We start from the raw sequence: 27,173 nt of genomic DNA on the forward strand, positions 1-27,173 counted from the left end.
AGGTGGGCTTTGGAGGCTCCGGGGTGGGGTGGGGGGGATGTCTCAAGGGAAGAAAGCCGTGGGTGGGAAGCTGTGGGAATGAATTATACACTAAATTTCCCTTTTTAATCAAGAGGCCGCAGAAAGGTTTCCCAAAGTACCATTGGAAAAGCCAGCCACATTTTTCAGGAGCTATTCCATCTGTAACGCTGACAGCTGTTTGGGTTTGGGAAATGAGCCAGAATCACAAACTTCTTAGCACTAGATGGCAGCCTGTTCATTTTTGAGCGTGACCATTTGTGAAAAGTTTTTTGGGCGATAAAAAATGCAGCTTGGGAACATCATAAAGCAGGGTGGGCCAAGTTTTTTGTCAAGGGGGTTGGAACACATTCACAGGGGCCAAGTTTTTTGTCAAGGGGGTTGGAACACATTCACAGGGGCCAAGTTTTTTGTCAAGGGGGTTGGAACACATTCACAGGGGTTCTTTCTGCAGGATGGGGTAAAGGGGTATCTGCTATTGGCTTGTAGTAAGAGCCACACACTTTCTTTCCTGTGCTTGGCTAGATCTACCCACGAGGTTAGGAGTGACCCAGCCCTTCAGCAGTGGACTGCGTTCAAAAGGGGTAGTGAAATACCATTTAGGGATGCAGAAATCTTATGCTTACATGTGGTGTGTGTGCGGGGGGGGGGGGAGAGAAAGTGTGACCTTTACTGCTGTAAGCACAGACATAAAGGACGCCTCAGAAGAACATGGCAACCTGAGATCATTTCAGATAATCTGCGCCCACAGTCTTGGCTAAACACTATCACAAGGTACCATGGACTTGGATGAAGATTTGTGCTGCTGATTCAGAGTAGACCTCCTAAGAGGGATTTTACACCAGGAGTGTGGAATGAAGCCTGCAAGTTCTGCAACCAGCTTGTCTGAGGCTCTGGTGAAAAGGAGAGATGCAAAGCTATTAAATAGATGCCAAGAGTAGTACAGAATTACTGTGAAGTACAGAACATACAGAGGACAGATTTAGGTCGAGTTCTTGAATTGTGAACAGTGTTCTGAAGCAAAAGTCTCTGTGATGGAACAGAAGTCTTACACTGAACACACACTTTTATTTAACCTTAGAGTTTCAAGTTTAGAAGAGAAAAAAATTACAAAATATAATACCTTTCCTCTATTTCCCCTCCTGTTGGGTGTTGCTGTACAATACTTAAGGCTAAACACAATTATCTACAAAAGTTAAATAAATACGAAGCTATTCATCTGGCTCTTGAGCTTCCAAGCTGCTACAAATCCAGCAGTGAACATCTGGAGGGGAGGGGTATCATCTTCATAGACTTTAAATAGGCCAGCACACAATACTTGACTTTTAAGAAATACAAAACGACATAGGCAGCACAATAGCAGCTCAAAAGTCTGTAAACAGCTGGCGCAGAGTTGAAAAGATCTGCCATCCTAGCAAGCGCTTCCCCCTTGAACAGCTCAGAGAAAAGGAAAGGCTCGGGACTTCAGCACTCTTGCGGGATATAGGGATAAATCAGCCTCCCTGGGCACCAGTCAGAAAGGACGAGAACAGGCTACCTTCACAATTTGTTTTTAAAAGCTGAGTTAAAAGGCTGAAGCGGAACACCCTTCGATATGCATGCACACGTGTGCCTGGCGATGTACAGCCACATGCTCTGACAGTGAATCTAGCGCAGGATCTCCTTCCCACCCGTCTGTCTTTTGTAGATTGGCCACAAAGAGACAGGACAGCCCCTCTCTTGCATCACTAGCTGCTAAACATTTTCTGCAGACCAGCAGCCAATAGGCTGCTTCCCATGGCTCAGAAATAGCCACTGCTGCTGTCTGTGACGGCAGCCGCTTGGAGATGCCTTCTTCAAGCACAGATCTGAAATGTCAGTCCGCCACCTTTGGCAGCATTGCGGGAGAGGGCAGGCTCACACATATAGGAGATGGCCTGGGGTGGGGGGTAAAATGGTACCACGCCACTTCAGACAGCTGGTAGAGGATTCCAGACTCCAGAATGTTGCTTTGTGCAGAAAACTAGCACAAGAAAAGAGAAGAGGCCTACCCTACAAGAACCAGGGGTTAGTCTGTAGTTGCAAAACAGTAGCACCTATAAGACTAACCAACTTTATTGTAGCATAAGCTTTTGAGAACCACAGCTCTCTTCGTCAGATGCCGCTTCGCTATTTTACCCTACAAGAAGACTGCAACAGGTCTACCCTCTCTCTTTGCTTGTGCTGCTGGTTTTCCATTTGTGGGAGCTGACGCAGAGAGAGGCATTCCAAACAGAGGCCTCCAATCTGCAAGCCGGTGGTGCATTCCACCACCTTCATTTCTCCTGCCTGTGTGAACAAGGCCCGGGGTGTGTTTCAAGCCACATTCTATTAAGGCACCTTTGGTGAAAACCTCAAACCCTTTAAAGAATGGCCGCCTAGACAAGAGATCTCCCCCCCACACGCTCCAGCTCATCATTTGGCTTCAAAAAACGTTGAGAAAGTGCCCTGAACCAAAGAGTGAGACAAAAGAACCACCCCAAACTGGTCCTACTTAGGGACCTCCGCAGCAGCAACTGGCAAGAAGGAAGGGATGTGACCTTGATTATCAGTGGTGACAGCCATTCTCTGTTTCTTTTCCAAATGGCAATCCGTCACTTCGCAACTGAAAAGCCCCATTAGGAAACACCATCCGAGACATGCCAAACAACTGACGGGACACTTCTCCACTTAAAATGCACTTGCTCCGATTAAATAAGAAAAAATAAAACTGTCCAACTCACCACTTGAAAACTAGAACTTTCAAGAACCACAAGAGGCCAGAATATTTTCTAAGAACAAGGTTCAGAGACTACAAAAAAAGTTCTCTCTACTCCAAAACCTAGAAGGCACCCAACACTGATAAAAGGCGCAAGTTCATCAGAGGAATGTGGCGTTCTCACACACCATCGCTACAGTAACGACACTATTTGCATGTCAAAATTATTAACCAGAACACTGGCATGTTTCCTTTGCCCATGTTCAGAAAAAACTGGTTATCTTCGCAAATAGTACCCCCCGCCCCCTGCAAATAATAAATAAAATGGATGTCATTCGGATGTCATTATCCTTCCCCTTTGTTGGCACCTGCTTGTGGGATCTCTCCCCCAAAAGAAAGCTGGTTTGGAAATCCTTCTTTAAAGGCAGATGAAAGGGTCCCCCACAGCTGAACGCTAGGCAGAAGGGTCGGCATTTACGGTGTAGAGATTGCGGCCCAGATACAGCAGCGCTTCACTGACTGGCTGCTACCAGGACTATTCTTTCAAGGTGGAGGGCGATGGCTTTCCCTTAAGGAATGGAGGATTTTGTGGGAGATACAAAGCTACTGGCAGAGAAGGGGGTGCTATCAGGCCTTTGGAAAAGATTCTCCTTAAATGCAATCCCTCACGGCTTCCAACCAGGTAATGACTCGACATGTCCCCCCCTTCCCCCCAAGATTTTTTTTTCAAGAATTCACCTGTTATGCTGCCCCCTCCCTAGCCAAAAAGGAGGCAGATGCCCATAAAAAATGCGCAGACCCCAACTCTCCTCTCGACCACATGGCTCTTTCCATCGCCCTTTCAGCGTACACGCCACAGTCTCCAAAACCCAGCTTGCCTCTGCCCGGAAGTGACGCTGGTTCCGGGCTGCAGATTGGCTTCGGGCCACCAGAGACAAGCTGGCTGGCTGTTAATGCATCTCATTAAGATTCTGGTTGTGAAGGTTCTGGCGCTGCCGGCTCAGGCTGATGGCGTTGTCCAAGGGGGGCTCCTCGTCCTCTGGGGTCGTCTCGGGCATGAACTGGCGGAAAATGCTGACGCTGCTGTGCCAGAAGATCGGCTCTGGGAGTTGGCCCACCACGCTCCAGGTTCGGGTTTCGGGATCGTAAGCTTCAACGATGCCTGAAAGTTCAAAGGTGCTGTCGTAGCCACCAGAGACGTAAAGCTTCCCGCCAAGCACAGCTAAGCTGCCCCCGACATGCACCTGGAAATAAGAGGCGGCGATAATGATCAGCGTGTACAAGAGCTGAGTAGTATATGCACTGTAGATAGTGGGTCCGATTTTCAATCTGAAGCATTTCTACTCTAAAAGAGCAAGGTCAGGAAGAACCTCTCTGTGCCCAAGACCCTGGAGAAGACCGATTGATTAGGCTTCTGTCCTGCCCTCTCTGCAAATGGGCTCAGGGCGGGTTACAAAAGAACACTTATTTATCTAGAGACTTATATTCCCAGTAAGACCCCAACACTGCTTAATGACATTGTCTTGTCCCCTCCATTTTATCCTAACAATAACCCAAGATCCCCCAACAAGTTTCCATGGGAGAAGGGGGATTTGAACCCGGGTCTCAGATCCTAGTTGGGTACTCCAACCCCTATCCTATAGTGGAAGTTCTGTCCGCCTCTCCAGTTTTCTCATTAAACTTACTCAAACCCCCCAACCGTGGCTGTTGTGCGAATTCAATCACAGCCACCTATAATAAAAAGAACTGGACTAGAACCACAAAAGGGAAGACAGGAAAACGCAGCTCCTTAAACGCACGTGTGGAATGCAAGTCATGTCTGTTAAAATCCAACCCACGCACTGAGAGTTTCCCTAAGTGGACGGGTAATGTGGTCCTTTGCTACTGTGGTGGATGCTATAACAATGTAACCAAACATCTTCTGGATGCCAAAGCTCAACTGCTTTTCAGTGTGACCCCATAAACAGAGGCCACTGCAAAATGGCAAGTGGTCACAAATTTAAATCTACTGAAGCAAGACTCATGCTCCCCATGTACTTATGTGTTGCAAAGAGGCCACCTGGTTGTGCGTATGTGTTCTTAAACAACATTGTTTTAAAAGACAATCCAAGGCGAACCTACCTGCAGCATTGGAGGGATTTTGTCCCATTCATTCTTCTCCCTGCCCGTGGTTGTGCGTATGTGTTCTTAAACAACATTGTTTTAAAAGACAATCCAAGGCGAACCTACCTGCAGCATTGGAGGGATTTTGTCCCATTCATTCTTTGCGGGGTTGTACACGTCAACTTCAGCAGAGTCATCTCTGTGGATGGAAACGAAAAAAGGGGATTGACTTATTTACATATTTATACCCTACTTTCCCACCACAACAGGGACCCAAAGCAGTTTACAACACCGTTATCCTGTTCTCCATTTTATTCTCATAACCACCACCCAGTGACGTAGATTAGGCTAATAGTGAACGGCCCAAGGTCACTCGGAAAGTTTCCACAGCAGATTCGGAAATTCAAACCCGGTCTTCTCAGATCCTACTCTGACACTTTAATCACTAGACCACACTGGTGCTCTAATGGGCAACTCCTTCTTCCCAAAGTTCCTGAAGCTTTGGAAGCTGAAATGGGTGTTCAATCCACTGCCAGCCAGCACCTACGTTTGAGAGAGGCACAGATTGGTTGCAACGGCTGCCCGGTTAGCAGCTGTAAGTCTCTTCCAGCCCCCAGTCCAGAACATAGTGAGAAAGAAACGTAACTCACAACGAGGACTAGAAAGAATTTAAATTTTCTTGGAAGTACTGCCCAATAAGCAAGCAGGCTGGGAAATTTTCACAAAAGTTAACCTCACCTCTTCTCCGTACGCTCACCTTTTTAGCGGACAAATTTATTTTATATTTTGTTTATATATTGGATTTATATTCCACCCTTCTTGCAAGCGGGCTCACTAACATGCAATGTTTACATACGTAAACATATGTACAATACTGACATGTGTAAAGGTGGGCAGTTGTTTTGTGTTGTTTTGTTTTAAGCTTTGTAGTTTTCTCTGCGGCTTCATAAGCTCTCTTTGAGGACGTCTGTTCAGATCAGGTTGCGGGTTCTCTACAGCTTTCTGCTTAGCATACTCTGGCAGGGAGGAAATAATGAGAGCTGGTGTGGTGTAGCGGTTAGACTGCTGGACTAAAATCTGGGAGACCCCGGTTCGAATCCCCACTCTGCCATGGAGTGGGGTGACCTTGGGACAGTTGCTATCTCTCAGCCTTGCTTACCTCACAGGGTGGTTGTGAGGATAACAGGGAGGAAAGGTGAACAGTGTGTGCAGCCCTGGGTTTTTCGGAGGAAGGGCAGGATAAAAATGTATGAAAATGCAATCAGGCCAGAGAGGATGTCTACCCTAGAGGAAGGGTGGAGGTATGGATCTGGTAAATAAAGCAGAGCAGTGCTCCGGCTGCCCAAGGCTTGTTCTTCTGGCTCTGTTCACAGAACAGGAAGTGTGATAGGTGCAGGCAACAAAGAAATGCACTTCACAGATCTCAAAATGTGGCATGGAAGCCAGCAAAGTTGCGGCAAACTCAGAGCCGCGTCCATGAGAATTAAACCAGAGCTACTTTGTCGTTCTTGCTCCCGTCTCAAAAAGAAACCCCATTCCAACCCCAAGCACTGATAATTACTGGTGAACCTCATCTACAGGCTGGCCTTCTGAGAGAGCTCAGCTAAAATGAAGCCTAGCTTTTCTCCCAAGGGAAACTCAAGTTTAAAACGCTTTGTAATGGAGACAGGAGTCACTGAAACGGTGGGCTGTGGAAAAGGCAGAGAATCTCGGAAGCAGGCCTTGGAACATCTCCAGCGACAACTGCCTTGGCAGCTCCGGGCGCTGAAAGTCTTTCCCCCCACCCCCCCAGGCTCAGTTAGGAATTTGAAATATTTGTTCAAGCCCTGCTCTGCAGAGATCCAGCACCTGCCCTGCTGGAAATCTGTTCAGCAATTGCAGATTGGGTCAGGGGGCAAAGTCACCCAGTCCCACAGCTGAACCACCTCTAATTTCAGGGAAGGGGGAGGGGAGGAGAAGAGAAACCACATGCCAAAAGGCATCCAAGTAGTAGGAACTCCATGCTTCTTATTACACGCCTGTTGAGGATATCCTGTGCAAGCTGAGCAACGCATGCTCAAACGACAGACTCCCATGCTAAAATCTGAAGCACTGTTATACCCTTAGAAGTCCATGAATATCAACAGGCTCAAGAAGGGTACAGCTTTGCTTAGAACCACACTGTCAGTCTTGTGCTAACCAGATGAGAAAGAGAGGAGGATTGGGGGGGGGGGGGAGTCCTTCCCAAAAGCATTACTCTGTTCCAGGAAAGGAGCACGTACAGGAATCAGCTCACATTGGAGGGGGTCTGTTTTCCTGCCCCCAATTAGGTTAAAATAGAGCCCTCTATTCCGCCTTGGCAAAGAAGAGGCAGAAACTGACATTGCAAAGGAGAAAAAGCACCTTGCAGAGTCTGGTCAGCATACAAGGGAAATACAGCAACAGCTGGGGGAGGGACACCCCACTCATTTCAGGTCCTGCAGCCACAAACCCGCAACCCTGTCTGCGACACGAAAATAACAACACTGACCTTCCATCTAGGATTAGAGAAGAATGCAGCGAACCCTCAAAAGCACTAAGAAATATTAGCATGCATTACGTATTATTATCTGTTGCAAAAACAGACAGTAACCCATTTACTGGGAACACCCACTGGCCTGTCCACAGGCTGTCTGGCTCCTGGCTGGCAAATTTAAGAGGAGCAACAACAACAGTCATCTGATTGACTAGGTCACATGAAATTTCCATCACATGGTGACATGCCATTTTTGATCAGGAGCCATCAAAGAGAAGACAGTTCCCATATGGCCTATGAAGAAGGCCCCACAATGGCTAGAAGCATCCAAGTGACTGTATTGACCACTGGCTGCAACTGCTGTAGCAGAACCCTGCAATGCCCTAGACAGTTCAGCCTTTCTTTAGCAACCCTGTGCAGCTGTTTCGTGAACTCACCGCAGCAAAGGGATATTTCTTAAACGGAGGATGAGCAAGAAGCACTAAGAAATAAGTTAGGAATAGGGTTTGCGAGGCTGTACTACAGGCACTGTGAGGCTTCTTGCTACACACAGCCTTATCCACAAGCTCCTAAATAAACTAGGCACTAGGCATTTATCACTCCTTGAATGATTCCAAGTCCCTAGTAAAGACAGCATCATCAGCCGTACTGTGACCAGCGAGGACGAAACTGCTATTTTGCTGAGGAGGAGCCCAAACCTCAATGACAAGTTAACACCCAACGACTCTGTTCAAAGTCAACTTGGAACATAAAGTCCAAGGTGCTATTTTCAGCCCCTGCTCGGTCACATGCCCAGCCCGTCACGAGTTGAAGGACTTGAGAGCCTGGCAAAGGCTTTCCATTCAGATAACAAGCGACACATCCCTCGTTGAAGGAAGGGCAGCGAGGTCAGCGCTCCTTTCCGAGAACGTCTTTGCGAAGTGCAGCAAAGCAGCTGCGGCTTTGAGCTCTTCAGTAGCCCTCGCCCTCTCAATCTGGCAAAGGCGGCGGAGGGAGGGGGAGCCTGCCTTCTTAAGGGGGGCAAGGAAGAGTTCCTTCCCACCCCCTCCCAAGCCAGTGGGGTACTTTTTTTTAAGCAAGCCAGGAGCACATGATTCTGACACTTCCAGAAAACATGTGCCCAGGCAGCAGGGGAGATAGCAGCACCCAGCCTCCATGGGCTGCCTTGTTTTGACTGAGTTCCTCCCCTCCCCTAGGTGTGCCCCCCCCCAAGGCAAATGCTATTTTTAGAAGAGGAAATCAGTTACTTCAAAACAGTACTGGATATGAATCAGAGCCAAACACACCGTTGTTTTTCGAAGGGAGTCACAAGCTCCGTTTCTCAGCTGCTTTTCTTCTGCATCAGCTTTCCCAAAAAAGGAACCAGTTTCCTAGATGATGCCTGTTACGCCACCCCTACATTCAACAACTCAGGCTTGGGTCCTCACCTCCATTTCAGGGGAACAGCGATTTTCCCCAAAAGCCAACTGCACTTCAGCCCTCCACACTGGCCCCCAGGATTTGGGGGGGGGGATACGCGACTCCAGCAACAAGGAGAGGTGGAAAAGTTATGAGTTTACGTAGCATAGCTTTGTTTACACTGCAGGATCCAAGACTTACTATCTAACCCACACAAACAGCTTTACCTGCCCCCACCCCCCAGTCCCCAGCCTGGTACTGCATTAACGAGTTCAGCGGGCCAAAAGGGAAATGTTACTTTTTCTCCGAAGCCATAAGCAAGCCTGGATTCTGTGCCACCAACCCAAAGGAACGGCAGCAGACCTTACCTTACAAAATACATCAGTCCGCTGAGAGTGACAGTCTTGGGAGCAAAGGACCAAGGGGGCACCTGCCCACAATTGACAAGAGACCACAGGTCTGTCTCTGGGTCGTAGCACTGCATAACCATGGACTCTTTGCCAGCCAAGGAGCCTGTGGCATAGAGCTTGCCACGGCAGGCTGTGGTGGAGCAGTTGTCCATGGGGTACAGCATGGGCTGCATCGGCTCCCAGGCGTCCAGAGAGTGGTCATAGCGTTCCGTGCTGTCCGATGCCACGACGTACAGGAGTCCATCCAAGACCACCGAGCTGTGGTACTCCCGGGCTTTTAACATCGGCGACACCTCCGTCCACTCGTTCACGCTGGAGTTGTATCGCCAGACGCAATCATAGAGTCTTGAGCCATCGGATCCTCCTAGGGGGAAGCACATAATATTCCACCAGTAAGGCTTCTTCTGTAAAAAAACCATCGGGCAAAAAATGCAACCCGCTGACCCCCTCCAAGACAACAGACTTTCCTCAGAGCAGACTCAGTAAGATAAGAGCTAGATAGCAGGTGAGATCTTAAACTGGCAGCAATACTCCACAGTCTGGCACCCCAGAAAGGGCAGCATGCATGTCTGCCCCTGCCCCACATCCAGAGATTCTCACACTGGAGGCACTTGGGACCCCCATGCGCGGGTGCTACCCGTGCACTTCCCTATGACATTACAGTTATACCATTTCTGTGAAAGCAGAATATGAGGAAGTACGCCCATGACCCTGTTTGGGAGCCTGCTGGCCCCATACCTCTGCAGGCATCTAAGGCTGGTGCCAAGCTCTAGTCAAATACAAACACCCAATGATGCACGCTTGTTTTCTTTACAAGGGGTGGAGGAAGGGCAGAGAGAATGAGCTGCAGGCCTCACCGGCAAGGCCAAACTGGGTTAACTGTACTCTGGGACTGCCTGGCACTGCCACCCTGCAGCAAGCACACATACCTGGAAATCAGACACACTCCGGTTGTTATACTGGGGCAGTCAGTTCTCTTGCCCACCCCAGCTTTTACCTTTGGAGGTGCTTCCAAAGGCCAGACCGCAAAGGCACAGCTGGCGCCCTTGGTGAGGCTGGTCCCATTTCAAGGCAGGTGGATGGAAAGTTCCTGCCCCATAAATGCAGCATCTCCCTGCTTGCCTCCCCACTGCCTGCTCTACAAGGAAACTCGCGACTGACACCAGTCCCCCAAAGGGTTGCCAACCTCCCGATGAGGCCTGGAAATATCCTGGAATTACATTTCTCCTCCAGGCAATACAGACCAGTTCCCCTGGAGAAAATGGGTGCTTTGGTGGTTAGACTTCAGGGCATTACACCCCGCTTAGGTCCCTGCCCTCTACAAACACTGCCCTCCCCAGCATCGGTACCCAAACCTCGAGGAGAGCAAGACTGAAGTCCAGTGGTGCCTTAATGACCAACCAGAATTCAAGGGAATGAGCTTTCAAGAATCAGAACTACTAGGAATTTCCAAACCCACATTGGTAACTGTAGTACCCCAAGAGCAAGAGTCCACCTATTAGGCTAACAACATTTGTGGTAGGGTAGGGGCTTTTGAAGTATCTGAAGAAGTGAGCTGTGACTCAGGAAAGCTCCTACCTACCACAAATTTTGTTAGTCTTATAGGTGCGACAGGACTCTTGCTCTTTTCTACTGCTAGTTAGCCTAACAGGGCTCCCCGTTTCGATCTAGTACCCCAAGGCACTCTTCCCCCGGCTGTCCAAAATCCTTTTGGGAGCGCGACGGGAAAGCTTGGCAAACCGGTATCGTTACTCCCAAGGAGGCGATGCTCCGAGGGGAACTGAGCCGAGGGGCAAATCCCACCCGTCCCCCCGGCCTGGCTTACCGGAGACGTAGATGTCGTTACCGAGGGCGGCCAGGCTGTAGCCGCCGCCCAGGTGGTCGGGGAACTCGGCCAGGTAGCGCCAGTGGCCGGTGCGCGGGTTGAAGCAGTCGACGGTGACCAGCTCGTCGCAGTCCCGGTCGCAGCCGCCCACCACCACCAGGATCTCGGCCAGGCCGGTGGAGGGGCGCGGGCGGAGGCGCGCGCAGGGCCCGCGGTCGTGCCGGTCGAGGCGGCCGGCCTGGAAGAGGCGCGCCTCGGCCACGAGGCGCAGGCAGGCGGCCGAGCGCGCCACCAGCGGCTCGCCCTCCACGTGGGCCAGCAGGTAGAAGCGGCGCACGAAGGGCAGGCGGACGTGGGCCAGCAGCTGCGGCAGGAGCGCGGCGCGCGCGGCCGGCTCGGCGCGCACCCAGCGCAGGGCCAGCGCGAAGGCGGCCTCCTCCTTGGGCACGCGCAGCGCGTCGTCGCGCAGGTAGGAGAGCAGGCGCGCCAGTGGCAGGCGCTCCAGCTGCGCGCCCAGCCCGTCGGAGCCGGCGGCGGCGTGGCGCAGGACGCAGCGGTGGGCGGCGGCGGCCAGCGGCGCGCAGGCGAAGGTCTCGGCGAAGTCCTGCATCTCCAGCGCCGTGGCCGGCTCCAGGCGCGCCGCCAGCCAGGCGCCGCACGCCTCCTTGACGGCCGGGAACTGCAGCAGGTCGGCGGCGCGCAGGAGGCGCTCGGCCAGCTCCGGGCCCAGCCGCGCCACGCGGCCTGTGTAGGCGAAGTCGAGCAGCAGCGCCAGGCACTCGGGCTCCACGCCGTGCAGCCGCACCCGCTCGGCCCGCGCCTCCCGCAGCGCCCCGCCGAACATGGCGCGGAAGTAGCCCGAGGCGGCCGCCAGCACGGCCCGGTGCGCCCCGAACTCCCGCCCGCCGCTGCCGGCCACCAGCGTCACGTCCAGCAGGCAGCGCTCGGCCCGCAGCGCCGCCAGGCCCCGCAGGAGCGCCGCGCCGTGCGCCGCCTCGCCTGCAGTCTCCATCCTCTGCGCCGCCGGACGCGCACAAGCACAAAGGCGCGCCCGGCCGCCCCTTGACCGGCTCCGCCCTCTGGAGAGGACGGCCCGGCGGGCGGGCGGCCGCCGGATCGCCTGGCTGGCTGGGCTGGCTGGCTGGCTGGCGGGGAAGCAGCCCGGGAGGAGGCTGCGGGGCGCTGGCGCGGCGCCCGCCTGGAACGCCTTCCGAGTGCGACGCGCGTCCCCTCGGCAGCCAGCGGCTCGCTGCGACGAGGCGGGACGCGCGGGGCTCCGCGGAGGCCTTTGCGTCCAGGCGTGCCTTGGCCTCTCCTCCGAGTAGCCCCCGAGCTTAGCGGGATCGCGTTTCCCTCCTGGGCTTCGTTCTCGGGCTTCCGCGGAGGCGATTTTGACAAACCAGCCCCGCTTAGCCAGCCGGGTTGATCTGCAGCAGAACATCAGATCTGAGTCCAGTGGCATCTTAGAGACCAGCGCGGCTTGCTGGGAATTAGGGGTGTGTCTGAACGCCACGGTCGCCCATCTCCCCAACTGAAGGTATCTGAAAAAGGGCTCCTCACTTGCCTTGGAAGCCCCTTGCTGGGTTGCCATAAGTGTGACTTAATGCCATTTCTCTCTCTCTCTCTCCCTCCCTCTCTCTCTCTCTCTCTCACACACACACAGAGAGAGAGAGAGAGAGAGAGAGAGAGAGAGAGAGAGAGAGAGAGAGAGAGAACATCGTTGCAGATAATGTCCAAAAAATGTCACCCTGTGAGGTGGGTGGGGCTGAGAGAGCTGTGACTGACCCAAGGTCACCCAGCTGGCTTCAAGTGGAGGAGTGGGGAATCGAACTCTGCTCTCCAGATTAGAGCTCCTCGGCTTTTAACCACTTACCAAACTGGCTGTCTTTGGGTCAGCTCCAAAGATGGGAGAGGTTTCTCACTCAGCATGCATAGTTTGCCCTACACACTGGCAGCTGCTTTTCCTGTATATATTGACTCGTAAGTAAATCAGCAGTCAGCAACACTTACTCAGGAGTAAGGCTGCAGTCTTAACCCCACCTCTCTTGGGCATAAATCCTGAAGTTGGGCTTCCTCCCAAGAAAGCTAGCACCGGACTGGATGAGTCTTGAGGTTTCCGGGCCTGGTTCAGCAGGGGGGTGGCTTTTGCGCATTTGCAAAGACCTGAAACATTTTTCTCTCTCCTTCCCCCCTTTTCACATCCTGCTTGATGAAGTGCTCTAGAGAGCTCAAAAGCTTGCATTCATATTTGTGCCAGCATGGTTATTAATAAAAACGATTCTGTGAATTCTGTCGTCAAAAAATAATTCTTTTCTCGTATTAGACGGTGTGGTACTTGACTGGCCAAAACCCAGAGATTAAGATGTGGAAATCAGTCATTAAAGCTTTTCATGGCATGGCCTTTAGAAAAAAAACTCATCTATGCCATGCAGCACATCTGGAGGGGCCCTTGGCAAAGAGTGTTTCCATAGACCTGCCTTCCTTTCTCTGCCTACACCAGGAATTGCACTCTCACCTCCTTTCCTGCCCCTGCCATGTACCCTGCAGATAGGTGGCAAAGGAAGCATGTGAGCAGGGGACAGTGGCCTTGGGTCCTGCAGAAGCCCTATGTCAGGGTACGCTGGCATGAGCCTGCCCTTGGTTATCAGGAAAAGTCTCAGGGCTTTTTTTCAGCAGGAATGCGGTGGAACGGAGTTCTGGAACCTCTTGAAAATGGTCACATGGCTGGTGGCCCCGCCCCCTGATCTCCAGACAGAGGGGAGCTTAGATGGCCCTCCGAGGGCAATCTACACTCCCCTCTGTCTGGAGATCAGGGGGCAGGGCCACCAGCCATGTGATGATTTTCTCCAAGGGCAACCCACTGAGTTCCACCACCTATTTTCCCAGAAAAAAGCCCTGAAAAGTCCTTTCTAGGAACATGCTTAGTGGCGCAGCTTCCCTTCCTTCCCCAACCACCCTGCCAAAGCTCTCCAGAGAGGAGTAGGGGGTGTTTTCTGCAAAACAAGCTGATCCTCAAACCCTCCTCCTCACTGGTAGGGAATGACTTCCCACCCGGCTGTAACTGCTGATCAGCACATGCCACAGCAGCTACTTACGTAAGGAGCACAAGGAAAGTCAGCCAAGCTGGAAACGCTTCCAGCATTCCCAAGTTCCAAAGTTGTTTGCTTGGTTGAGACTTGACGACATGCAGGGCCCTGCACAGGACATGGGAAGACAAACTTGCTAAACTGCTTGTGTCAGGCAGGCAACTGGCCCCGTCTTTGTTTTCTATCCATAACCTGCACTATCAGGAAAGATCAAGGAAGCCAATTTTCAGCTACTTCAGAAACTACAAGACAGCTAAGAAAGATCTATTCTAGGGGCACACAGATCAACACAGGCCAGAATTGACCTCCCTTGGAACTAAGCAAGCTGCATTGTGGGAGCATGACATCGCCAAGCATCAGTCCATGACATCACCATGCCCAGCCCACACGTCATCACTGGGCCACCCTTGCTCCATGAGTAGCAGGGTTTGGCTGTTGGGGATTTGGCAACACGTATGGCTCAAAGAAATGAGAATAAAGATCACTATGTTATGCAGAAAAACTTGCACGGTGCAGACTTGCGCATCCTCAATTTGCCTTATAGTAGTGCAGGGAGGGGTGGTGATGTTACCCAAACGCGCCTCCATTCCACTGTTCAGAACTTGGCTTCCTTACTGTGCTGCTATCATTTTTTTAAAAGAAAAAAATCCGAGTTGTCTGTGTTTGTTGGTCACTTAAGAATTGCCACCCGTCTCCTGGGGTGCCACAAACATTGGCCTCTCACTGCCCTGTCACTGGGCAACCAATGTCTGCTGAGTCACCAAACTGGGTTAGGAACTGTGCACTGCACTACGTGGGTTTGTGGGCCACATGAGATCCCCTGGGCCATGTTTTGTGCACTGTATATGACACTAGAGGCCACTCCTGTCTACAGGTAAAGCTTCCATCTATGGAGGAGGGACTATGGCTCAGTGGTAGAACATCTGCTTGGCATACAAAAGGTCCCAAGTTTAATCCCTGGCATCTTCAGTTTTTTTTTTTAAAGTTCAGCTTGTTGGTAATATGAAAGGCACTGCCTGTCTTAGTAGACAATACTGACCATTATTGTTATTGTTGATGGTGATGATGATTATGATGTCATTTATCGTCCACCTTTCCCACTGAGACCCAAGGCGGATTACACAGTGTGAGATTAGTACAGTTAATATCAAGGACATTTCCATAAACTGCCATAGGGCAAATAGATACAAGGACATAGCATTAGCAAGAGCCTGATTCAGTATAAGAGGGCTTTCCTTACCAACAGCAGCAAGAGATGGATTTCAATGTTACTGTCTTTGAGCCACGACACAGAAGAAATTTTTCTGGTATCCTGCCGTCTTAAGTGTTCACCCTGTGCCCGCCGCCTTGCCTGTGTTTGCCCCCAACAGGCAACATTTCACCAGTAAGAGGTTATGCCCAGTGATGGGGTGAAGGAGGCAGCAATGTACTCTGAAATCCCAAATGCACTGCCATGAAAGTGATCTTTAGACTATCCAGGGCAGAGAGAAGTGAAGGGTGTAACCAGGGCTCATTTCAAGGGGGAATGCACAGGAACGCAGTTCCAGCAGTTCCCCAAAGAGGTCACATGTCAGATGGCCCCGCCCACCTGACCCATGGCCATTTGCCGCCCGTTTTGGCCTGGATGGGGCTGAAATGGCGCGGATCAGGCCTCTTACAGGTGGTGGATCACTCTCCTGCTCATCAGTGGCCCGATCCTGACCATTTTGGGCCTCTCTTCAGCCATTTTCAGCCCCTTTTTGCCATTTTGGGCCCAATTTCGGCCCTGAATGGCCAGGATTGGGTCCAAAACAGCCAGAATAAGTGATGTCAGGGGGTGTGGCATATGCAAATCAGTTATACTGACAGACTTCCAGTGATGGCAAGAGGCGTGGCATATGCTAATGAGTTGTGCTAATGAGTTCCTCCCGCTCTTTTCCTACAAAATGACCCCTGGGTGTAACATATTATCAGCTGGATATTTTGCCAAATGTTTGACTTCGGGGAAACCACCTATCTAATGTCCAAGAGCCCCATGGCGCAGAGTGGTAAGCTGCAGTACTGCAGCCCAAGCTCTGCTCATGACCTCAGTTCGATCCTGGCAGAAGCCAGGTTCAGGTAGCTGGCTCAAGGTTGACTCAGCCTTCCATCCTTCTGAGGTCAGTAAAATGAGTACCCAGTTTCTTGGGGGTAAAGTGTAGATGACTGGGGAAGGCAGTGGCAAACCACCCCGTAAAAAGTCTGCCAAGAAAACGTCATGATGCAACGTCCCCCCATGGGTCAGTAATGACTCGGTGCTTGCACAGGGGACTACCTTTACCTTTAATGTTGATCATATGCAAACCCACTGAATGTTTGCTACAGTTACCTGGACGAGTTTAAGACCTTATAAAAAGTACTCTCTCTTTATCAGGACATGAACCCCATAAAAGGCAGAAACTTCTGATCGGGGATGGAGACGTATGGGGGCCATGATTCACAAGCAACAGCTGTGTTTAATGGAGTGCAAAAACAACATGTCTGCACAAACACTTCCCGAAGGAGAGCTCTCAGCAATGTAAAGATCTGTGCCACTGGCCATTGCAGAAAGGGAACTCCCAGCACTGCCAAGAAATAGTGGAGCTAAAATGCCACTTAAGGGAGGAAGTCCTTTGCTTTTAGCAAGCAGCTGGGCTCCTTTCATGTACGTCCAAGGGAAATGCCCCCCTCCTAGCATGAGATGTTATGCTAATGTGTGGAAGAAGACAAGACTGGGTCGCAAGAGAAAAAATATTAACTTGCAAGATTTTCCTTTCTCCTTCCTGGACAAGGGAGCACCAATGATGTGGGATAGGAAGAAAAGTTGTTTCAACACAACAGAAACTTGCAGTGAAATCATATGGTGTGGAAGCAGAGGGTGCAAATCACCAAACAGCAACAGGTCCAAGAGCTTTGGGCAACTGCTTCTTCTCCAGTTTGGAAGCCAGGCATTACAAGCTGTTTCTTCTCCATTACAAACTGCTTCTTCTCCAGTTTGGAAGCCAGGCATTACAAGCTGCTTCTTCTCCATTACAAACTGCTTCTTCTCCAGTTTGGAAGCCAGGCATTACAAGCTGTTTCTTCTCCATTACAAACTGCTTCTTCTCCAGTTTGGAAGCCAGGCATTACAAGCTGCCCAGGGTTCCCTCACACTTTAATCCGCTCCCGCCCACTCATTGCACCAAAGCTGTTACCTTAATCATTAGACATTACCATAGTCATTAGCCCCAGAGATAGTCGCATACACCCATTATGGCCCACAAGGTGGGGGAGGGGCTGGAAATGGATTGGGCATTGTTCTTGCTGGAATGAGGGCTTAAGTAAAAATGGGCGACAACATACCTACCGAAAGGCAGCCAGATTTTATACATTCCTTGTCTTATTTACCACCTATAAGATTAACAAAATTAGTTTTAGGATATGAGTTTTCGTGAGCCACAGCTCACTTCTTCAGATACGTATCTGAATTTTGTTAGTCTTATAAGTGCTACTGGACTCTTGCTCTTTTCCACTGCTACAGACAGACTAACATGGCTACCCATCTTGATCTAATTTATTTAGTTTATTTACACCCCTTCTTTCCCTGCAAAGCAGGTTACATATCATTCTTTACCTCAATTTTATCCTTTCAACAACCATGTGAGGTAGGGGAAACTGAGAGTGTATGCCTGGACCAAGGTCATCCAGCAAGCTTCCGTGGCATGGCAGGGATTCGAACCTGCATCTCCCAGATTCTAGTCTGACCACTACATCACATTAGTTTACAATGCCATGTAATGCAAAACCTGCAGAGTGCAATGAGGCTGACACATGCAGGAACATTGACCTTCCTCCTCCTCTTCTTTTAAAGATTCTGGTCCTCATGACAGCAGAGGGGAACTATGAGTCACAGCCCAGCCAGATAGATTACCAACCTCCAGGTGGTGGCTGGAGATTTCCCAGCATTGCAATTTGACCCTCAGACTACAGCGATGAGTTCCCCTGGAGTAAATGTAGGGTTGCCAACTCTGGATTGGGAAATACCTGGAGATTTTGGGGGTGGAGCCTGGGGAGGATGGAAAGAGAACTCAATAGGGTATAATAAATAATAATAATAATGCACTTATATACTACTCTTCTGAACAGATTAATGCTGCTCTTCTAGACAGATATATATCACTCCTCTAGACAGACCAGAGCAGTGAACAGGTTAGTGAACAATGCAGCGGGGACGCTGGGGCTGAGAGGAATGGCCACCTGCAGAACTCGTGGCAGTAGTGGGATCTGAACCAGCAGAGTGCTGATTTGCAGCTGAACCACTGTGCTACAACACGGTCATAGAATCCACTCCTCTGGAGCAGCCACTTTCTTCGGGGGAATTCATCTTTATATTCTGGAGAACGGTTGCAATCTCCAGGTCTCACTTGGAGAGGTTGGCAAATCTAAATAAATGGCTGCCTTGGAAGCTGGGCTCTAGGGCATTATACCTTGCTGAGGCCCCTCCCGCCCCTGAGTCCTGCCCTCCCCATAGCTCACCCCCCAGATCTGCAGGAATTTCCTCTCTTAGAGCTGGCAACCCTGTTAAAGAAAGCCCAGCCGGATGGAACCTAGTGGAGCATTCAGGAGGCGCAACAAGGGCGCCTCCCGGCACGCACCGCGCGCTGTCCTCGCCACTCCTGGGCGCCAAGACTACAACTCCCGGCATGCCTCGGCGGGCGAGTCTTCTCCTCCCTCCTCCCCAGGAGGCCCCGCCTCCCTCCCTCTCTCGCTCAGGCGGGGCGGGGCTCCCCTTCCCTCCCCCGCCCCTCCCGTCCCCTCCCCCCGTGCCGGTGCCGTGAGGTGTCTCCGCCGTTGGCCCCCGCCATGGACTCCGACTCCTGCGCCTCCCCGCCGCCCCCGCAGGTGAGCCCTGGAGGAGGAAGGATGGGGGGCAGCGAGGGGAGGAGGGGGCAGCGAGGGGAGGAGGGCCGCCTGGGGCGGAGGGGGGGATCGCACCCCTCCAGCCCAGGGGGCGAGGAGCAGCCACTGCAGAGCCCCCTCCCCTCAAAGAGTTGGGGTCTCCAAGAGAGGGTCTCTGCCGTCCTTCCCCCCACCCCAAGATTGTAAGACCGTTTTTAGGAAGGAACCCCCAAGGCCCCCCCCCCGCGATGGGTGGTAGTGGTGGAGAGACACCCCTCCTCCGGGAAGAATGGGAATTGGGGGCGCCCTGGGCTAACCCCCCCCCCTCCAATCTCTCTTGGCAGGATTTCGCCCCCGGCTCCCGGAGATGCCGCACCGTGGAGGACTTCAACAAGTTCTGCACCTTCGTCCTGGCCTACGCGGGATACATCCCCTACCCCCAGGAGGTGAGCCCCCCCCCCCAAACCACCCCCCATCGGAGGGGCAGGAGCTGGCGGGGAAGGGGGGAGCAGCGGCTGAGCCGCCTGGGCTAATGGCTCCTGCCGGAGGAGGGTGGGCGGGGAGACGGCAGGAGGCGAATTGCATGGGGAGGGGGGGAGTTCCGGGGGGGGTTGTGTGTTTAAATGTGCTTTTCCCCCCCAAGGAAGCTCCAGTTGGGGGCGAAGGGGGGCCGTGATTTGGGAAGCCGGGGGGGGGAGAATAGTGTGATGGCTGGAGGGAAAATGCATGGCGGGGGGGAGAGTTCCTGGGGACCAAGCATATGGGGGGGGGTTGCATGTTTAAACTGATGTTTTCCAAAGGAAAATCCAGCTCCGGGGGAAGGAGGGCAGGATTTGAGGACAAAAGCCTGGGGAGGGACGGCGGTGCGATGGCAGGAGGGGAATCGCATGCGGGTGGGGGGAGTTGCTGGGGACCCGGCAAATGTTTGGGGCTGGCTGGGGTAGCAGGTTTCGCCTTTTTAAAAGGAAAATCCAGCTGCGGGGGAAGGGTGGGGGGGCGCGATCTGGGGACAGGAGCCAGGGAAAGGGAGGGATTCCCGAAGTCTGGAAGGCATCGGCAGCGTGCCCGCTACGCGCGCTCCTCCTCCCCGTCTCGGTCCTCGTTCCGAGGCTCACATCTGGACTTTCTCCCCCCCCCCCAAATCCTCTGCAGGACTCTGTGCGCAGCAGCCCCAGCCCCCCCAACAGCACCGGCGGCACCATCGACAGCGACAGCGGGGAGCCCCACTATGGGGACTCCCCCTCCTCCACCGCCTCCCTGCCGGGGAAGTCACGGAAGAGCTTCAGCCACCAGCTTACGCGAAGCAAATCGTACTCCGCCCTGTACCAGTGGGACGAACCGGGTGGTGGCTTCTTAGTGGAGAGGAAGAAGCCAGAGAAGATGAGGAGGAAGAGGAAGCTTGGGAGGGTGCAGGCAGCACTGGAGGTGGGGGAAGAGTACCGGGCAAAACTGCTGCGAGAGGAAGGGGAGGAGGAGCCCTACGCGGCCAGGATGCCCACCAGCCCCTCCTCGGAAGGTGAAGCTCAGTCCTCCCTGGACCGCTGTTCAGCGTGGGACTCGGATACCCCCTCCAACGCCTCCTCTTACCCTCCAGTGGCCCTCAAGGAGGAACAGGGGCTGATCCAGACCGTGGGCAAGCGCACCATCATACGGCAGGGAAAGCAGGTGGTGTTCCGGGACGAGGATGGCAGCGGGGACGATGAAGACATCATGGTGGATTCAGGTAGTCGGGGTGGGCAATCAGGGGAGAGGGAAGGGGCACTTGCCAGGGTGGATTTAGGTAGGCAGGATGGGCGAGTTTGGGGGTGGGGGGAATATTCTCCATCAGGAGCCAGGGGGGGTGCATTGGGGGGGGGACCTGTAGCTAATATGTAGGTGGGGAGGGCTGCTTGCCTGTGCTCAGAATGCTTCGTCACTCCAGTCATTGTAGAAATGAATCCTACTCCTGCAAATTGAGCCTGGGGCTAAGCCCTGCCCCCAGATTAAGCCTGGAACCACAGGGGTTCCCTGCCGGTCACGGCCAGGCCAAAGAGAGGATTCCAGCAGCTCACACTCCTTAGCCAAGGAGAGAGTGCGTTATAAATCAGGAAGAATGAGGCTTAGGGAAATGTCCTTCCACTCCAGGTGAAACCATTAAAAAGCATGGAGAACAGAGCTCATATTTAGTACCTCTTTCCTCCAAGAGCCTGCGGGTTTCTCCCTCCCGCATTTTATGCTCACAACAATCCTGTGAGGTAGATTTGTTGGACTGAGAATTATAGGCTCAGGATGAGCATCATAGCTGGCTGGAATTTCTTAGAGGGCTTTCTTAGAGGGATAAAATGACAGGGAATGCTTAAACACACAGAGAAAGGTACTCAGTTTCAGAGGCCACAAAGAAAAAAAAAGAATAATCTTAAATTATGTGTAATTAGCTGGCCAACCATTGTTTTATTTGATATCTTCAAGTTTATTGATTCTTCTTATACTTTAAAGTCTTATATTGGCTGTGTGGTTTATTTGTACTGCAATTTTACTGCAAATGAAATTATGATTGGGCATTATGGTGTTATTTATTTGGAAATTCTTCACATGTTGAATATTCCCCGTGATTAATAATAATTTGTTTATACATAATTTAGGATTGTTTCTTTTTTTTCTTTGTGGCCTCTGTTACTGAATACCTTTCTGTGTGCATTTATTAAAGAAATGTTTAAAGCCATGGGGGGAAATTGTAGTTCTTTTTAAAAAAAACAAACAGAAGTTTGGGGGAAACAATGAATGATATTTAATACTTATTTTCTTATCAAGCCTAAAATTTTGCTACTTTTACAACATAAAATGTATCATTTATAAATGTATCATTTATAACATAGTTAGCATATAACATTCACTATCTTTGTGGAATTCAAGAGTGTAAATGTCTTAGTTTTCTACAAGCAAAACTCATTACTTCATTTATACCCCACCTTTCTCCCCGCTGGGGACTCAAAGCACCTCACCTTATTCTCATCTCCTCTATTTATCCTCACAACAACCCTACGAGGTAGGTTAGGCTTGTAAAGAGGCTTAGTACTTGAGAGAGCTGCAAACCGCCGCACTTTGTGCTAGCTTAGCACATGTATTGTAATTTTTTTGCTCCCTGAGAGACAGGGGAAATGTTGACATTTGAAAACCATGTTTACAGCACACACAAAAAGTGTAAGGGTCTGTGTTCTGTCCAAATAAATATCATCTTAATAGGGCTAAAAGCATATTTGGACGCACAGTTAGACTTTATAAAACAGTAAACATTAAACTCCCTAACATGTTACTAAACACGTTATAGCATATTATGCTTGCCAAATTAATCCACATTTAAACAATCAATGATATGTGGTATATGTCTACAGTATGCACACAAGAGTGATAATTAATTATGCAGATTTGTCTTTCATAAAAATCTTCATGCTAAGACATTCTGAATGGGCAGCCATGCCTTGAAAAGCATTTCTCGCCCATTTCAAGGGTTCTTTTCAGCCCCAAACTTCTCATTTCCTCAGCATGAAATGTATTCTGAATATTTCTGGGTCCCCCCCCACCTCTCTAATAGGAGCTGCATAAGAATTTTCATACCTCACATTTTGATTGTCTCTTGATGTATTTCACTCATTCCAAAAGAGAAAATACTTCACAGGAGTGTTTTTCAATGTTCCTCCTGGCTTTTCACAACTCTAGGGCTCCTTCCTCCTAGTCTTGGCATTATACCACTCTGAGTCTTCCCAGTATGTGCTTTAGTTACCGACAGCATGTTGGCCGAGGGCCCAGCAGATACATGGGGGATATTATCTGGTTCTGCCTGGAGTGGGGGGGTGCTATCTGGATGGCTCTCTTCTCTTATTGAAGAATCCCTATGTGGTTGTATTTGAAAATGTCCACTCTGCTTGCCTGGTTCTCTTGAACCTATCCCCTTTCCTCTGGACATTTTAGTGTCTCGCTCGTACATCCCTTGGTGGATTTTAATGTTGTATCATCTTAATAATTTATGCTGCAAGGCATACTAGTTTGAGAGCTGCCTTAAGCCTCTTCTCGGAAAGTTAGGATATAAATATTTGATTGAAATAAATTTTAAAACCCCTGGCCTCTGTCCCCATCAGATGACGATTCCTGGGACCTCGTGACCTGTTTCTGTATGAAGCCCTTTGCCGGACGGCCCATGATCGAATGCAATGAGTGCCACACCTGGATCCACCTCAGCTGCGCCAAAATCCGCAAGTCCAATGTCCCCGAGGTCTACATCTGCCAGAAGTGCCGGGACTCCAAGTTCGACATCCGCCGCTCCAACCGTTCCCGGATGGGCTCCCGCCGACACTTTCTGGACTAGCAGGCGGACTCTTCACTGAGATGCAAATGGACTCGCCCCACATAACGCAAGACTTCAGTGAGTGGGGAAAGGAGCAACTACGCAAGCAAACGGGGGCTTAGTGGGCATAGTGCTACCGTGATGCCCCTTGAATGCCTGAACCACTGCTGGAAGCGGGACTGATCCAGTGCCCGAATCAGGTGGGAAAGATGGGGGGAACGATAGCAAAGGGGTGGCTCCTCTGTTGTGCATGTCTCTCCCTCTCTGCTTCTTACCTCCTCTTATCTCAACATGAAAACATACCAGCGGGTGCTGAGTGGGTTGGGCACTGGGGAACTGGAGGAGGCCACAGCCGCCGGTTTCTGTCACATAGAAACATCAGGTCTGTCTCCCTTGGTTTGTGTCTTAAAGGATGTGGTGGGGAGAGTGTAACCTGCCCCATTTGGTGGTTTGCTGATAGCAGGGGATGCTAGTCCTCTCCTGAAATGGGCAGTTCTAAAAGCAACGGTTGCAAGCTGAGCATTTGATAGAGGAAGCCATCTGTAGATGAGGGTGGAAATGAAGGTTTACAGCCCTGGCTGGCTTTTCTCCTATATGTGCTTTGCTTCCGAAGCGAACTCTAAAGATTCTGGGTCAAACATGGCTTCAGGTTTGCCTCCCTCTTTGGTAGGCTGTCCCTTCTTGCCAGGTGTTCCGAGAGTGGGATAAGCGCACATTTTTTTGGATACCGAATAATGTGGGAGGATACCGAAAAATGTGGGAGGGGGCAACAGCTGGCTGCTGGGCAGGTGTCTGTGGGAAGGGTCAAGTGAGCCACTTTTGAGGTCAGAGGAGTATGGAAGCCAAGGTGTCTAACCACGGGTTCCGTGGATTCTGGCCTAGGAGCTGGAATAGGGAACTGATGTTGAGGATGTCGCATTTCCTTCACGGTAGGGAAAGAGAGGAGAATTCTGTGCATTGAACAGATTGAATCCCAGTTCATGAGAGAGTGTCGCTTTAAGAAGACTGTCACATCAGCGAGGCAAGAGGAGAGCTTTTACGGTGGAATCAAATAGTGGGACTGCTCCATAGAGCGTGCCCAGGTGCGCTGTTCTCCTTGCTTTGGGTTGAGCATCAACAGCCAGCCTTGCAGGTATTTCCTGCAGACACTTCATGCGAGACAGCACGAGAAATCTCAGGCTCTATGGTGCCACAGACTCGAGCGGAGGAGCACTAAATGACGTGACAGGGATTTCCCTCCACCTCTACTTCATCACTTACCAATAGGATAGGTAGAACCACTTTGGTCATATTCCTCTGCCAAGATCTTGAGACTCTGTCCAGGTAGAAAAACTTGTCAAGGAGATCTTGACTTACCAAGACAGAAAACTGGATCCGATTTGCTCTCTCAGGTGAAACCGTTTGGCAAAGGTGGTTTTTCCCTGCAGCGAAAGCCCCTGGGACACTTACCCATTGAAAAGAAACCACATTGGCAGCCTGGGCCTCCGTCTCAGGTTTGTACTTCTGCAGAATCACTGTGGAATTCTTTCCCGTCTCTTGCAGGGGAGGAACAAGAGATTTTGGGGTTGACTTTAGGGTTTCTGCTCTGTGATCTAATTTCAGTTGTCATTCTGTTGTCTGTTTCATTGCACTGGGTGGTGTCTGATAACCCCAAAGGATTTGATTTTAAAAGAAGATGAAACACTTTCATGTCTGAGTACATCCATGTATGATTTCAGTTTGGGAGCTTTAATTTTTTTTTTAAATTAAAATTATGTTTTATCAGAGATGGCTTGTTGTGTGTCATTAATTTTAAAAAAGGGTCACATCATCGGTGGGGGTGGCCTTTTGTGACATGGCTGGCACACAAAACCTTCAATCTCGCTGTAGCAGAATCAAAAAGAGTCCAGTAGCACCTTTAAGACCAACTTTATTGTAGCTGTAGCAGAGGGTCAGGCCAGCAGGAGAGGATGTTCCTCTGTGGAGGAGGTGGAGGCCAAATCGCCCTAAACCACAAGAGTGGAGCTCCATATTTATTATGGAGCTCACTACAGCACTGTAGCTTGAGGCTAGAGTAACAGTGCTTTGTTAGTGTCAACTGCTTCCTGTATAGCTGAAATTGCAAGGAGAACGTTTGTATTGAAACAGCTTTTTGGGGGAGCAGGGGGGAGGGGGATCCCAACCTCATTTCCAGCAGGTATTATCCTATTCTGGGGAATTCTGGGTGTAAAATCTGCCCACTGCCAAACCCCTGTTCTGTCATTCTCTGCCAACCTCTCGCTAGGGAATGGAGATCTCCCAGAATTAAAACTTCCAGATTACAGAGATCAGTTCCTGTGGACAAAATGGCTGCTTTAGGAGGAGGACTCTATGGCAATGTACCCTGCTGAAGTCCCTCCCCAGGCTCCACCCCCAAATCTCCAGGAATTTCCCAACCAGGAGCTGACAACCCCAGGGCACTTGGCATGATGGTTGTGCACAGAAGGGTGCTGTGGCTTGAGCACTTTTGCAATATTGTGCTCTTTGGTGTTGCAAGATGCTGCATAAAATATAAAGGAGGGCGTGGGGCTTTTAATTGGGGGAGGGAGTACCAAGAAAAACACCAATACATTCCATTGAACGTTTGTGTTAGTTGCTGCAACAGACTAACACAGCTACCCCGCAGGAATATGTAACCTCTGTACAAATAGCTGCATCTGGTACCCCTGTGTTGAGGCAATCGGGTGCCTGAACAAACGCAGAGTGTCAATACAGCAATGCCAGGGTCTGGAACGGCTTGCCAACTCTGAGCAAAAAGGGCTGCCTAGGGTCGGAGAGACCAGCCCAGCTGTACTACCAGAGAATCGCTTCCAGGGTAAAGGGCGCTCTGCTCAGCTGCCATTTTCATCGAGGGCATTGCCCAGGGCGTTTTTTGTCCTCTTGTCCAAGCGCTCAAAACCCTTGGAAGGCCGAATATTTCCCCCGCCGACACCTCCGGGCATGCAAGATGTGTGCAAAACGTTCATAGAAGCAGCCCCGCGCGCGGCCCTCTGCATTCATCGCCGCAGATGGCGATGTTCAAATCGAACCGGAAATTCGAGTCTTTTCCTTGCCTCTTTCAGAGATGCACAGAGCTCTATGCCGGGCTCTCGGTTCCTAGTTGCACGTCGCGGAGCCCTCCACGTGCGGGGAAAGAGCCGCAATCATAACGAAGCAAATGTAATCCGAGTGTCCTGGCCGGGCCTGCGCTAGTTTTGACTTGCTTCCGTAGCACCAAGCGGTCGGGAAAGCAGCGCCAGAACTCGGGAAGGCGGCAGCTGCTGGGAGCAGACAAGGGAAAAGCCAGCCCCCGATGCTTGCTTGGAGTACTACGGTTGCATCTCAGCATGTCCGGGGAAGGCTCTCCTTACCGAGGTGAAACACAGGGGAACTCTCCTCTACTTCTAAGAGCTGCAGCCATCCACACCCTTTTGCAATTCTGACTCTACCCGCCCCCACTACAGCAGTGGGGAGCTGCACCTGTTGAATTAACGCACGGCCAGCACGTGTGCACAGGGTGGCCATTATTTGCTCGGTACCCACCCCCAGCCCCCAAGGCTAAGTAGAGTTCGGGCCGAGAGCCCTTTCAAGCATTACAGGACAAGGCAGCGCCTGCTCCTTGAAACTCGAGCTGCTTTCCTATCACTGGTGAAAGGTTGCTCAGGTCAAGGCATTTATTTAAAAAGCCAGCAGCCCTGCTAGAAAGGAAGCCAGCCATCTCTGGCAGTATAGGGCAGGGGGAGCGGGAGAGGAGGAGGAAAAAGAGAGTCATTCCAACACCAATTCCTATTTAGTTCCAGTCTTTCGTGGATGATCTCGACATCTGCTATCTAATTTTAGTAAAATACGTTGCCTACACTCTTTGCTCACCACTTCCATTTCCTTGCAGGAACCATATCCTCCAGCTCCCAAGTTTTACCTTTTTATTCT

The 27,173-nt window shown here is 51.0% G+C and overlaps 2 protein-coding genes across 3 annotated transcripts; one reads left to right on the top strand and one right to left on the bottom strand.

The window, feature by feature from the left end:
• Positions 1–1,064: 1,064 nt before the first annotated feature.
• On the bottom strand, positions 1,065–11,976 carry KLHL21 (kelch like family member 21). The gene is made up of 4 exons (XM_055002052.1): positions 10,965–11,976; positions 9,098–9,503; positions 4,964–5,036; positions 1,065–3,978 (listed from the first exon to the last, which is right to left on the bottom strand). The coding sequence occupies exons 1-4, from the start codon at positions 11,974–11,976 to the stop codon at positions 3,685–3,687; spliced, it is 1,785 nt and encodes a 594-aa protein (XP_054858027.1). The 3' UTR covers positions 1,065–3,684.
• Positions 11,977–18,837: 6,861 nt separating this feature from the next.
• Positions 18,838–25,012, top strand: PHF13 (PHD finger protein 13). 2 transcript variants are annotated; one of them, XM_055000956.1, is made up of 4 exons: positions 18,838–18,928; positions 19,270–19,371; positions 20,078–20,648; positions 23,041–25,012. In XM_055000956.1, exons 1-4 carry the CDS (start codon positions 18,890–18,892, stop codon positions 23,265–23,267), a joined length of 939 nt encoding a protein of 312 aa, XP_054856931.1. In that variant the 5' UTR covers positions 18,838–18,889; the 3' UTR covers positions 23,268–25,012. The 2 variants fall into 2 exon arrangements, with proteins under 2 accessions (XP_054856931.1, XP_054856932.1); XM_055000957.1 differs by lacking the exon at positions 19,270–19,371.
• The last annotated feature ends 2,161 nt before the right edge of the window (positions 25,013–27,173 follow it).

This window comes from Eublepharis macularius, chromosome 17 (genome assembly GCF_028583425.1).
Source record: "Eublepharis macularius isolate TG4126 chromosome 17, MPM_Emac_v1.0, whole genome shotgun sequence".
NCBI classification, from domain to species: domain Eukaryota; kingdom Metazoa; phylum Chordata; class Lepidosauria; order Squamata; family Eublepharidae; genus Eublepharis; species Eublepharis macularius.